A 14,030-nucleotide genomic window follows, 5' to 3' on the forward strand; every position below is an offset into this window, starting at 1 on the left:
CTGTGGCACTATCACTTATGTATCTTCAATGAATGCAGTTTCGAGATTCAGATAGATTGTGTTACCAAGTAGCCGATAAAAACCATCTCCCAGGAAATAAGCACTGAATCGATTTCATCAATCCAGCACGGAAGACCACCATGAAAGAATCACCACCAATCAGTTCTTTGTAAAACAACTTGATGTGAAAAAATCATTAATTAGTAAATAAAATCAGTTAAGAATGAAAAAAAAATGTAAGGGAGGCCTAGTTACCTTGTTAGAGCCTTAGAGGATGCGGCCTCGATGCAGTTCTTGGAGGTGTTGGTGCAACCCTGGGGTTGGCTGCAACTATTGTGCCGCTGGACGATCTGTTGCACTCGCATCTTGAGGATAGAGATCCTGGAGGGATTGGGCGGAGTAGGGACGGAGTAGGGAGGGGTCGGTGGGTTGCCGGAGGGGCCGTCCATCGTCGGGATTGCGCCGGCGGCCGCGCGGAGACGAGGGATTAGGCGATCGGGCGGCGACGCGAAAGGGGAAGTTTCAGCGCGGGGATTTTCTCGCGCGTGGACGAGCGATGCCTCGCGCTGTAGCCGGCGCACAAAGTATTCCGCTTGCGATAGCGCAAACCGGCCCGCGCCCTAAATTTTTTACAGCGCCGCACGGTTTGCAGCGCCTGCTGGAGGGCCGATTTTCCTCCCGCGCGCTACAAACCGGCAGTTTTTATGCCGCGCGGGCGTTTTAGCGCGCCTGTTGGAGATGCTCTTAAGCTCCAAACGATCATCAAATTCAAGAGAAGACACCATTCTCTTTATTCTTTGTGTTCTCCAACTCAATACAACTTACACATGGCACCTCTAAGAAAATTTTAAGATCACATCGTTGCATTTGTCCTACAGTTACAAACTTGAAAAGGCCGACATCACATCGATGTATATGTCCTTACAGTTACTCACTCCAATCTCATGTATATTTTGGACTGGCTTCTGAAGAGCTAACCATGCCAGGGTAACTTCCATAATTAAGTTGAATCTAGAATAAAGACAATTGCTATTTTAAACCTGATATGGCTTCGCATAAATGTTGAAATCTAAACTGAATCTGCAATTATGATCACCACAATTCTATACCTGATATTGCCTCGTGTAAATGTTGCAATAGGATTCATTTTGATCACAAAAAAGGATATTTCTACGCAACATGCCGTAAAATAAATATGTTTCATCAACTTCAATCTGATGGCTATCATCAGAAAGGTGAAGTTGCTTAGAATGAGTATTGTGCTGAACTGGGAGTCACCTTTAGAATAAAATGGGAAAACTCTACTTAACATGCTGCAACACCGCAGATCTAATGTAAATGGAAAATCACGCGAGAGACATAGATATAGCAGCTGAACGCAATTTCACGCCATCCGCCTCCCACCTCGTCTCTGGAGCAGTAGCAGCAGCAATATATGTCTGTCATCACAGGGCCAATGCATGTCAAATAGTGCAATGCAAAGACGACGAAAAACCCAAAAATTAACAAGAACATATTTGCTTCCTTAGAAAAAACAAGATATCAATATTTTGTGCACTTCTTATTTTTGTTAGTCATGGATTTCTTATACTGCGTACTGCAACAATTATTTTGCTTTACATAGCCTCCATCCATGGCAGTCCAGTAAAATAGAAAGAAAGGAGCGCAACCAGGGAACTTTGTTCGTTAGACAGCAAAATCAAGCAGAATGTTCACATACTAACCACAAACAAATAAAACTGGCCGAGTAAACTGACAATATCTAACCCAAAACAAAAAATCATATGTTATAGCATCCCAGAGTCACAACACAACAGATCATGATTACTGTCGTCAGCCATCAACCATATCATTATTGTCATGCAATCGCATATACATCCAAAACATAGGTGCCAGCTGACCAAGTATAAAAAAATGAATTGTCTACATTAAACAGTTAATTGATTATTTCAATGTTATTGGTGCATGTGACATCAAAGAATTAATTGTTATGGTCGGTCTGACCTACCAACGTAGGAAGCCCACTAGTGGCTAGTTAGGGGCTTAGCCCAAGTAAATTAGGGGCTTAGCCCAAGTAAATTAGGGTTTCGAGGAGGCCGTCCTCCTATATAAACACTTGTATCCCTTCGAGATTAATCAGACAAATATTCAGTATCATACTGTCTCGTCTCCTGAAGGGAGACGGGAGACCCCTGCGCCCAGCCGCACCCAACCCTAGTCGCCGCCTCCTTCCTCCGCGACGGCGCCCAGCCGCCGGCGCCGAGCCCTCCAGCCTCTCCGCCCTCACTTCCACCCTTACAACCTCCGCCCTAGACCCGGTAGAACCCTAGACTCTACCACTTTGGTATCAGATTGCCTAGGTCTTATGGGCTCCAACAGCCCCCCCGTCGACACCATCGCCGCCACGTCCGCCGCCGCCACCACCACCACTTCCGCCGCCATGACCGGCGCCCACGCGCTGCAGGGGGCCGCCGCCGCCAACGGAGACCAGGCCGCCGCTGTCCCCACGGGCCTCGACCTCCTGCCCGCTACTTTGGCGGACCTCGCCGACGGACCTCCGCGCCATCCGCTTCGAGCTCGCGGAGATCAAGGCCGGCCGGCACCCGCCGCCCCCACGCGCCGTTCGCCGCCGCCCAGCCGGCTTGTTCGCCGCCGCCACCGCGACCGCTGCTACGCCGCCGCCCCCACGGCCGCCTCCGCCGCCGGCAATGGCCGGCCCGCGTGGTGGCCGCCGTCGCCCTCGCCGATTCCCACATGGACCACGCGGCACCGTCTACACTCATCTTTGCGGCGCGGACGACGGTCCGGCCCGCCACCGCCTTGGCGGCCACGGCGGGTTCCGGGGCCCTTCGCCGCGAGCACGTCCGTCAACCCGACCAGCCGGAGGGCGCCCCCATGGTCCCGGCCGTGGCACGGCGGCCGCCCGCTTCACGAAAGGCGGAGTTCGCCACCTACGACGGCGCCACCGACCCCCTGAGCGGCTGAACCGGTGTGAGCAATTTTTCGGGGGCAGCGGACGCTCGGCACCGACCGCACATGGATCGCCTCCTATCACCTACGGGCGCCGCGCAGACTTGGTACTACGCCCTCGAGCGGGACGAGGCGGGATGCGCCTTCGGAGCGTTTCGCGACTGTGCCTCCGGCGGTTTGGGCCGACCCTCGTGGCAGCCGCCTCGCCGGCCAGGACGCCTCGCCTTTACCACCACGGTCCGGGACTTCGCCGACCGCTTTCGGGCACTCGCGTGCCATGCCCGGGTGTCTCGGCACGGCGGCGCCGATCTCTTCGTCGGCGGCCTCCACAGGCTACATTCGCGTCGATGTCGAGATGCGCGAGCCGCGGGACTGCGAGACGGCCATGTACTACGCACGAGCCTACGAGCAGCGCGCCCTCGCCATGCGGCGAGGTCTACGGGTCTACGCGCAACGTGGCGGCGCCGGCCCGTGCCCCGACCCGCCCCGACGCCCGCGCCCGCCGCGCCCCGCGGCGGCTGCGCCGCGAGCCCTCTGCGCCGACTCGCCCCTTCAAGCGGGCGACGGCTGCGGAGCAGCGAGCGGCGCCGCCGAGGCGGCTGTGCTTCAGCTGCGACGAAAAATACGCAGGGCCACACGTGCGCCCGCCTCTTCTACTTGGAGACCGTCGGCAGCGCCGACGTTGATGCCCTCGCGCCGAGCTCGCGGCCGCCACCGTCAACGAGGCCGGTGTCACGACCTACGCGCCGGTCGACGCGTCCGCCTTCGTCGTGTCTCTCCATGCTATGGCGGGCATCAAAACGGCAAAGACGATGCGCTTCCGGTGACAATCAATGGGGAGCGTCTAAGCTGTATTTGGTGGACACGGGCTCCACACACAACTTCTTGTCCAAGCCTTGCCATGCGCCGCCTCGCTCTCCAGCCGGCGGGCGCGGAGACGTACAGCGTTACCGTAGCCAACGGGGATCGTCTTACGTGCCAGGGCGTGGCGCGACAGGTTCCCGTGCTTGTAGGCGACGAGCCCTTCTCCATCGACTGCGTCGGCCTCGACTTGGGCTGCTACGACTTCATCCTCGGCCTCGACTTCCTGAGCACCTTAGGCCCCATCTTGTGGGACCTCGACGTGCTGTCCCTCATCTTCTGGCGCGAGGGCGGCCGCCGTGTTCCTTTGGACGGGCATGGGCAGCAACGGCACATCCCCGCGGCTACACACGATGGCCGCCGCGCTCGACGAGGCGCATCCGCTCTGGCCGACTTGCTGCGGCCAGACACGGCGACCTTTTCGACGAGCCGCGGGGCCTCCCTCCCTCGCGACCACTGTGACCACCGCATCCACTGGCCAAACACGGCACCGTCGTTGTGCGGCCGTCACCGGTACCCCAGTGCGAGAAGGACGAGCTCGAGCGCCGGGTGGCGGTCATGCTCGCTCGAGGGCATCATCAGGATCTCGACGTCACCGTTACTGCGCCCCGTGCTCTGGTGCGCAAGGCCGAAGCCGGCACGTGGCGTTCTGCATCGACTTCCGCGCCCTCAGCACCGTCACGTCCAAGGACAAGTTTCCCGTCCCCGTCGTGGATGAGCTCTGGGACGAGCTGCATGGCGCGCGCTTCTTCACCAAGCTCGACTTGCGCTCGGGCTATCATCGGTGCGCATGCACCGGACGACATCGCCAAGACGGCGTTCGCACTCACCATGGCCACTACGAGTTCTTGGTGATGCCCTTCGGCCTCTCCAATGCGCGGCGACCTTCCGAGCTCGATGAACGACGTGCTCAGCCCCTACTTACGCCGCGTTGTGCTTGTTTTCTTTGATGATATTTTGATCTACAGCGCATCCTGGGCGGAGCACCTGCAGCACGTCGCCATCATCTTCAACGAGCTTCGAGCGCATCGTCTTCACCTCAAGCGCTCGAAGTGCTCGTTTGGCACGACTTCCGTCGCATATTTGGGCCATGTCATCTCCGCCGACGGTGTCGCGATGGACGCGGACAAGGTCGGCTGCCGTCGCCGCAGCCAACGCCCCGATCACCACGAGCTCTTCGCGGATTTTTGGGCCTCGCGAGGATACTACCGGCGATACATCCGGGACTTCGGCCTCATCGCGGCGCCCCTTACGCGCACAGCCGCCGCGACGCTTTCTCTTGGGACGAGGAGGCGGCCACGGCCTTCGCCGCCTGCGGCGGGCACTCACGACGGGTCCCGTTCTTCGGATGCGGACTTCGACGAGCCGTTCGTAGTGGGCTGCGATGCCTCGGCATTGGCCGGCGCCGTCCTTCACCGGGCGAGGTCCACTCGCCTTCTTCGATCGCCCCTTCGCCGCGCGCCACCACAAGCTCGGCGCATATGAGCGCGAGCGAGCGATCGGGCTGGTCCAAGCGGTGCGCCAGCAGCGGCGTATCTTTGGGGCCGGACATTCGGGTGCGCACGGACCACTACGACTGAAGTTCTTCTTTGGATCGGCGCCTCTCTCTACCGTGCCGCAACACCGGTGGATCGGCAAGCTCTTCGGCCGACTTCACCGTCGAGTACCGCCGACCGCCTCAATACGATCGCGACGCCACTGTCCCGCCGCGACATTGGCGAAGCTGCGGACGCGCCCACGGTCGGTGCGACCCCTTTGCATCCACGCCGGGCCATCTTTCGTCTTCATCGACGAGGTTCGCCGCGCTCTGCGCACGAGCTGCGGATGCGCAGCAGCTAACGCGACTTTGGCCGACGGCGGCGCGCGCCATGGCGCACAGACGAGGACTACTCCTCCATGGACGCCGCATCTTCGTGCGGATCATGGAGACTGCGCCACCGAGCCTTGTCCTTGGCGCATTCTGCGAGTCACGAGGGCGCCCGAGAAGACCTGCACCGTCTCCGCGCTGATTTTTACATTCCGAGGATAACGCCACTGGTGCGAGGCTGAGTGCGGGCGTGTGTCACACGCGGCGGAACAAGACGGAGACGCTCCGTCCGTCGGCGAGCTTGCTGCAGCCGGCGGACGTGCGTCCCAGTGTGTGGGCGGACATCTCCATGGACTTCATCGAGGGGCTGCCTAAGGTTGGCGGCAAGTCCGTCATCCTCACGGTGGTTGACCGCTTCTCCAAGTACGCGCACTTCATCGCCACAGGCCATCCCTATACGGCGGCGTCCGTGGCACGCGCCTTCTTCGACGGCATCGTTCGCCTCCACGGGTTTCCGTCCTCCATCGTCAGTGATCGTGATCCTGTGTTTACGGGTCACGTCTGGAGGGACCTCTTTGGGCTGGCGGGCGTAAAGCTCCGTATGAGTACGGCGTTTCATCCTCGGGGACGGACGGCCGGTCAGGGTCGTCAACAAGATCATCGCCATGTACCTGCGTTGCCTCGCAGGGGATCGTCCACGAGCTTGGGTGGGTGGGCGGCGTGGGCCGAGTCTTGCTACAACACGTCCTACCACTCCGCGCTGCACGCTACTCCCTTTGAGGTGGTCTATGGGAGGCCACCACGGCGATGCTTCCCTATGCGTACGCACGGCCCGTGCGAGACGGCGGATGACTGCTGCGTACCCGCGATGAGATGCGGGCGAGCGCGCGGCGGCTTCTTCGAGCTCGGCGGGCGGCCGGGAAGTACTATGATGCACACCATCGCGAGGCGGAATTTGCGGCGGGCGATTGGGTGCAGCTACGCCTTCTTCACCGGACGACCCGGTCCTTGGACCCGCGCTCCGGGCGCAAGTTGGGACCTCGTTACGCCGGTCCTTTCCGTGTCTTTGGAGCGCATCGGCAAGCTCGCCTACCGCCTTGAGTTGCCCGCGCGCTCGCGCCTCCACGACGTCTTCAACGTCGGCCTGCGAAAGGCCTACGGGCGACCCTCATGCACCACCGGCTCTTCCACCTACTTCGGATGGGCGTCTCGAGCTGCCCCGGCAAGTGTGGCTCGCGTGTTGAAGGCCAGCGGCGCCGTGGTGTTTGGCACGTCTTGGTGCATTGGACCGGCCTGCCCGAGGACGAGGCGACTTGGGAGAAGCTTGAAGATCTCCGTCAGCAGTTTCCAGAAGTTCAGCTCGAGGACGAGCTGTTTGAGAAGGCAGGGAGAGATGTTATGGTCGGTCTGACCTACCAACGTAGGAAGCCCACTAGTGGCTAGTTAGGGGCTTAGCCCAAGTAAATTAGGGGCTTAGCCCAAGTAAATTAGGGTTTCGAGGAGGCCGTCCTCCTATATAAACACTTGTATCCCTTCGAGATTAATCAGACAAATATTCAGTATCATACTGTCTCGTCTCCTGAAGGGAGACCCCTGCGCCCAGCCGCACCCAACCCTAGTCGCCGCCTCCTTCCTCCGCGACGGCGCCCAGCCGCCGGCGCCGAGCCCTCCAGCCTCTCCGCCCTCACTTCCACCCTTACAACCTCCGCCCTAGACCCGGTAGAACCCTAGACTCTACCACTAATGCTTGGGGACATTACCAGGATAATTTTTCAGAATCTAGAATGCTGTCGTAAGGATCAAGAAAATAGCAAAACAAAACATAACGAGAAAAGAACACAGATCTCTTACTACAAAGCTGCATGATGTAAAGCAAGAAACTTTAGCATGCCCTTTATGTCCAGAAATACAAATAGAAAGTGAAAAGCAGATACCTTCCCACTATCAACGGTAGTCATTAGAGCAACATGTTGTTTGTCAAAACGAAACTCATAGAAGTAGTATGTCCTGCAAAACGTTTTCCCATAAAAAAATGAAACTACATGGGCTGTTGCCTATTGTAATATTCCCTTGAAAGTTAACAGAAATAACCTAATATCATCCTGATCCTTCACTTTAATTGTTCGAGCTGAGTATATTTTTGCACCACCTATGAAATAAAAAAACCATTATTACCAAACTGGGACATGCTAAGATATTCACTTCATAATTTATTTTGCAAATTTTGCAAGTGTAAGGAACAATCTTGTGAACCAAAGTTTTTAAATTCATATTTTCAGTAAGGAACACAACTATGTTACGAAAAATGTTGCATTAGCAAATCACAAAATCATATAATGACAAAGATCTAAAAAAAAAAGCATAATGTCAAACAGAAGACAAAAAATAAGAGTGTAACCACATTTCAGAACTCACCGGAGCAGTTAGCTCTGCTATTCATGTTAGCTACTTAATTTTTAGAGCTTTGGTGCACAGTATGCTAAAACTTAATACTACACCAGCAATCCTGCATTATTATGATAATTAATCAATTTCAATTGTAAACTTAATATCACACATGTAGAGTTACACCCCACAATGAACCAAGGCCAGCATTACTTAGATGTCATGTTGGATGCTGCCAAAGTCCCACTTGCAGTTCATTTTGTCAAGTCTAGTTCAAATTTTGGGGCCAAATTTTGTACTAGAGATCACAAAATGAATTCTAAGTGGCATTTTGGTGGGATCTCACTTGCGTATCTAAGCATTACATTGTTCTTGTATGTACTATAAGCTTTTTTAAATACACTATCAGATATCTGAAAGCTGTAAATACTTTGTGCCATAGGCACAATTCTATTTACAAAAATGGTGCAGTTTTCAAGTTAAGACGGCAGAAATCACCAGGTACAAACAACTTTGATGCCTCCTTGATAGTGCCCAACTCCGTTATATCTTTGGCCTGGGAAAATATATCAGTGTAAGAGCATGATGGCTTACTATTTCCGTAATATTTTAAAAGTGCAGCCCTTCCATATAAGGATATAGTAACAAAGAACAGCATAATCAACAGTAACACAGTTAGCATCTGTCAGTAAAAGACGTTTAACCCACAATTTGTTTCATATATCAACAACAACAACAACAACAACCAAGCCTTTCAGTCCCAAACAAGTTGGGGTAGGCTAGAGTTGAAACCCATAAGATCTCGAAACCAAGTTATGGTTCCGGAACGTGGATAGCTAACTTCCACGCACCCCTATCCAAGAATGTTATTTGTTTCATATATGCATACAAGAATGTTATGACTATATCTATGCCCCTTTGTTGTCAAATACTTTCATTTCCGTCTGTTATCAATTGTTAATATTCACTCTAGCTGGTTGTCATGTGGAGCCACCACTACTGCTGCTGTGACAAAGAACAAGAGGAGCCGACAGTTAAGGTTCTGTGATAAACCATATTATTTCTCTAATTTCATTCGTTATCAACTTAGAAGATTTACTTCACAGTTATACAATAAGGTGGTTAGTCATGCCTGACACTGAACCCCCACCCATCAATCCACCCGAAAAATAGGAAAAAAGAGGTAAACATATTTTACATGAGTCAACATATAACTTGTGGGTCAAGTCAGGGTGTTGTCCTACAACAAGGGCCAGAATGCTGTCCTATATAAAGGGGCAGAATATTGCCAGAGCCAGCCGCAACGTGCAACAATTACGCTCTACAGTCTACACCACCAACCTACCACAGTTACCCTGTCCAGAATTTCTCTCGGGACAGCTTGGTACCAATCATTTGGAACCAGACTTTGTATCACCATGTGCGAGAAGATCTCTGAGAAGATAGACAGGATGATCTACAAGACAGTCTAGGCGGACATGAAGGAGTAAAAGGACATGCTCAAGGCCTCAAGCGATATTCTCAATCTCAAGAAGACAATGCAACGCTAGTGCCAACCCCTTGGGAATTTGTCCAGTGACACTAGTGCGTACAATACTGAATACTCTACTTTCAGTTGGGAGTCATGATTAGTAATGCCCGGCGCATGTACGTTGTGCCAAACATGAGAATGTAAGCTCCGTTTTCGAGAATAGTCCTATAAATGCACAAACAGAGACACATGCAGTCAAAGATTTGAAATCACAATTGATTCTCCCGTCCAAATATGCTATACGCCACTATTTTACTGTTACACAGGAGCAATGTTGTAGTGTTGTACATATAAACAAATACTATGCAAAGTATGAGCAACAGAAGTAGATTATGAAAAATGGCAAGTTCTTCCACAGACCTCTAGGAATGTGATCTTGAGCTGATTCGATGGCTTGATTACCACGCTTACAAGTTCTGACCTGTAAAGGCAAAACAACTAGCGGTGAATTCAGCAGATCAACAGATCACAACTGATAAAGCTTTGAAATAGCCACTAAACATTAGATTTGAAACAAATTACCCACCAAGGACATCAACTAAGAGCATCTCCACCGGCGGCCCCGATAGCTATTTGGGGGCCGACGCTGTTTTTGGGCTCACACCGGCGCGCCCCAAAAAGCGCCGGCGCGGGTTCAAGCCCAATAGAGGCGTCAGCAACCCCGTGTCAGCCCCTTCGCAAAGGGCATTAATCGAGCGCGCCGGCGCCTCGTGCCACGGCGGATTTCGTGGGTGGGGCCGCCTTGGCGGTGCGACGGGTCACATTAAAAACGACGCGCGCGAAGCTGGTCGTCAACGTCAATAGCTTCGCTCGGAAACCGAGGCGGCGACGAGGACGGCGGCCAACCGACTGGCCACGCGGCGTCCAACCCCCCCCCCCCCCCCCCCACGCGCCTTCAATGCACGTCCGCCGCCCTTAAAAACCCGTCGGCACGCTGTTCTTCTCCCCATCGTCCAACCCTAGCTGCCGCCACCAATCTCAGCCGCCACCGACACATCCACCACCACCTCGCGATGGCGTACAATGACGAGGCCTGCGGCAGCGGGCTCCCGTCGTTGCAGCTGAGCCTCCATGAGGCCGATGTCCTCTATTGGCAGCGCATCCCGGTGCCGTTGCAGTTCAAGCTGCCGCACAGGTTGGCAGCTTTCCAATGCCGGATATGTCGTGCCGCCTCCACCTGGACCAGAGATGCGCGCGCTCATCGCCGAGAGGCGGTCGCATATGACGCCAGCCGAACGAAGCCAGCCGAGCAGCGCGCAAAACAGCCCAGCGTGGCCACGGCCTTTCTAAGACGCGCGCGACATCGAGCTCGCGCGTTCGGCCGGCCGCGATGCCGGCTGCTTCAACCGCATTGGCCACTGGGCCTGGTAGCGATGTCGATGCGACGCTAGAGGAGTACGGCTACCGCCCGCGCATCCACGGCGTGGACCCCATGCGCGTGCCGCTCTACTACCCCCCAGGCGCAAAGCATGGCGCCTCCGGCGCCACCGCTGCAGAGACCGCCAACAAGGACAGCGTCGGGCCTCTCGCGCTCTGGCTCGTCGAGCACCGGTGGCCGCACGTGCACAGCCGCGTATCCTCCTTCGAGTGGCGTCGTCATCCAAGACGGCCCGGGGCGCATGGCTTCCGCTCCGGCTCGGAGGACACCGAGGTCGCTTACACGCCACCGCCCCAAGGAGGACGCCGCTCACTCACCACCGCCTCCGCCGGCGAAGAAGAAAAGGTGGGAGATGGAGGCGCAAGCGCAGGCGGCCTTCCGTAGCAGCGACGACCCAGAGGAGTTCCCCGGGACATCACCTCATCGTCGGTCGGTCCGTCGAGGAAGACTAACGACAGATCACGCTCAACCGGCGCGAGTCGGAGGTGTGGTCCACCATGGACCACGACGAGAACTTCGTCGACCTCGCCGGTCCTTTGCCGGCGCCAAAGGAGGACGACGACACTGGTCCTTCAACTTCTCAGACGAGGACGGCGACGCTACGGACAACCTCGACTACAGCGCCTTCCGGGGCGCCGCTAGTTTATTTTTTAAAGTTTTTAGTTTAAATTCGAGTCACTTTTGTATAAACTAGTCTAAATTCGTATGAATTTTGTTGTTTGTAACGTTTTTATATTTTTTATTTTTTGGGGGGCGCCGGTGTGGGAACAGCATCCGCAAATGGAGGATGTTGTGCCAGCGCGGGGGGCGCCGGTGGAGATGCTCTAATTTCCCTATACCTATCCGATCTATTCTACACTGGAGACATTGTGGCTTTACATCCTCACGCTGCCATCACCCCATGAAATTACAGGAGCATTGCGTATTTAGTAAATCAACAATCGATTTTGTTGATGCCAGCACACGTGGTATTTATGATTAACTTGCTCTCTTCCGCTCGCATGCTTTCAGTGCTGCCGCTTCTGTGACCAGCCCCAATGCACAAAGAGCATCGGTTGGTGCGATATGATCAAGAGCTGGACGTGTGCTCCTATTCAGCACGGGTAAGCAGTTGGATGCATTCATCCATACAGGCGCAGATACGGTCCAACAGAGTTTAACACGTTTGTACAACCAAACTTCAGTTGAGTGGATTGTAAGGGATGTTATACATATAATTCAATGCACACCTTTTCTTTGTCACCAAAGGTTTATTTCCGTTGACCACTTTATGCCCTTTCTTATTATGTAATATCTTTGTCTCCATCTTAATGAAAGAATGCCTTAGTTATATCAAAGTGTTTTTGCCTAATTTCTATGAATTTTCTGTTCTATGTTAGTTATTTATTCTATCTATATTACTAGGATTTAGCTAGATACTATAATTTTCTTTGTTGAATTGTTAGTTCCTACCCCAACTTGTTTGGGAATAAAGGCTTTGTTGTTGTTGTTGTAATTGTTAGTCCTGCAATATGAAACCAATATTTTCATATATTTACATCTCGAAGCCATTATTAATTTATAAATTTTTTTTTGCGAATGAATTTGTGAAATTTCAAAGTAACATATTCTTTTGCCGAAAATTTTGAAACCACCCAAAGCCTCTTGGCACGATATCCATAATCTTTCCGCATGGCAGTAAGCTTTGTCTATAATAACTTAGTTATATTCAGATTCATATAACTATATAACAGAATATGAAAAATAATATACTCTACAGATTTTATTTGACGTTATGCGTCAATTAACAATTGGTAGAGGGAGCATATGCACCGGGAGCCGAATTGAATTTCCGACAATATATTCACCATATGAAAATTATAATAATGAAAGATGGTGCCCGCGCAAGTATGCTAGTTTGAGTAAAGGCAGCACTAAAATAGTCCATGTTGTCCTCCTTAATTTGTCTAACAAAGATCTGCCTAAAATTATTCCCTAAAATGTAAAGATTTTACACATCTGTAAATGATATAGGCCTGTAGGTCGTCAAGTCGAAATTGGTCTTACTTACCTACCTATCTGGAGATGCGAACCGAGCTGCGTATGCCCTGACCTTCGCCTTGTCACCATAGTAGGTCATCGCGGCGTTGAAATCCTGAAATGTAGTCGAAATTAAATCTAGAGTTCCGCCCCAAAATTGCTAAGGAAACCCGAACTTGGGGGGAAGAAGTGGAAATGAGACCGGTCACCCACCTCGGGCTCTAAGATGTCGTCGAAGGACGGCGGCACGCGGATGGAGAAGCCGCTGCCGTAGTACTGCGACCACGACCTCGTGTTCGCGATGCCGCCCAAAAACGGGGCGGCTCCGCCGTTCAGAGAGGGGGGTGTCGGTGAGGGTGCCAGCAAATGGGGTGCCTCCTCGGCCGCAGCAGCGACGACGCGGCTCATTGCGGCGGAGGCGGAGGCGGCGGCGCCGGCGACGGCGGTGTGGATGGTGAAGTCGCGGCGTGAGGCAGCGCACCGGGTGTGCAGGCGCGCGGGGCTTGGGTTGTGGTGCAGTAGCGGTGGTTTTGGATGGGGAGGCGACGGGAGGAGGGCGGGGGCCATGGCGCCACGCCGACGCCGAGGGGGCACGGGAGCCGGGGGACGGTCTATCCGTGACGACAGTGAACGCACGCTGATTTAGAACTTCCCAATTTCTAGTAGGTTACTAGTTTGGTTTCTCGCTTAACTGGTTTCCCTTAAGCTTGAGAAGAAATCGGCTCGTTTGCAATTGGTCCGCCAGACATATCTAATTCGAAACGTTGTCCCGCGGTTCCGCGTTAACTTTCCACTCCACTCCCCTTATCGCCTAAAAACCACTTTCTCACCTCCTATGTACCTCCACCTGCCATGGCTGACATTCCTCCATCCCACCTCCATCACGGAAGACGTTGGTCGTGCGCAATCAGTTCGTGTAGGAGCATTGAGCAGCGAACCAGGTCAAGAGGCTGGGTACAGCAAGCGACTTCGATTTGGCGAAGGCTCTCAGAGCTCCGTCGCCGGTCAGATGGCGAGCACGCGCGACAAGGGGTATGACAATGGCGGCATCATCGGAGGCCGGGGCCTCGAGTGCGGCC

At 53.8% G+C, this 14,030-nt stretch overlaps 1 protein-coding gene across 1 annotated transcript; it reads right to left on the reverse strand.

Annotated features, from left to right (window-relative positions):
• Positions 1-1,115: 1,115 nt before the first annotated feature.
• On the reverse strand, positions 1,116-13,596 carry LOC127300716 (uncharacterized). Its single transcript, XM_051330875.2, has 7 exons — positions 13,165-13,596; positions 12,987-13,066; positions 9,915-9,975; positions 8,522-8,579; positions 7,730-7,787; positions 7,573-7,645; positions 1,116-1,439 (listed from the first exon to the last, which is right to left on the reverse strand). The coding sequence occupies exons 1-7, from the start codon at positions 13,516-13,518 to the stop codon at positions 1,347-1,349; spliced, it is 777 nt and encodes a 258-aa protein (XP_051186835.1). The 5' UTR covers positions 13,519-13,596; the 3' UTR covers positions 1,116-1,346.
• Between the last annotated feature and the right edge of the window lie 434 nt (positions 13,597-14,030).

This window comes from Lolium perenne, chromosome 5 (genome assembly GCF_019359855.2).
Source record: "Lolium perenne isolate Kyuss_39 chromosome 5, Kyuss_2.0, whole genome shotgun sequence".
In the NCBI taxonomy this organism is placed as follows: Eukaryota; Viridiplantae; Streptophyta; class Magnoliopsida; order Poales; family Poaceae; genus Lolium; species Lolium perenne.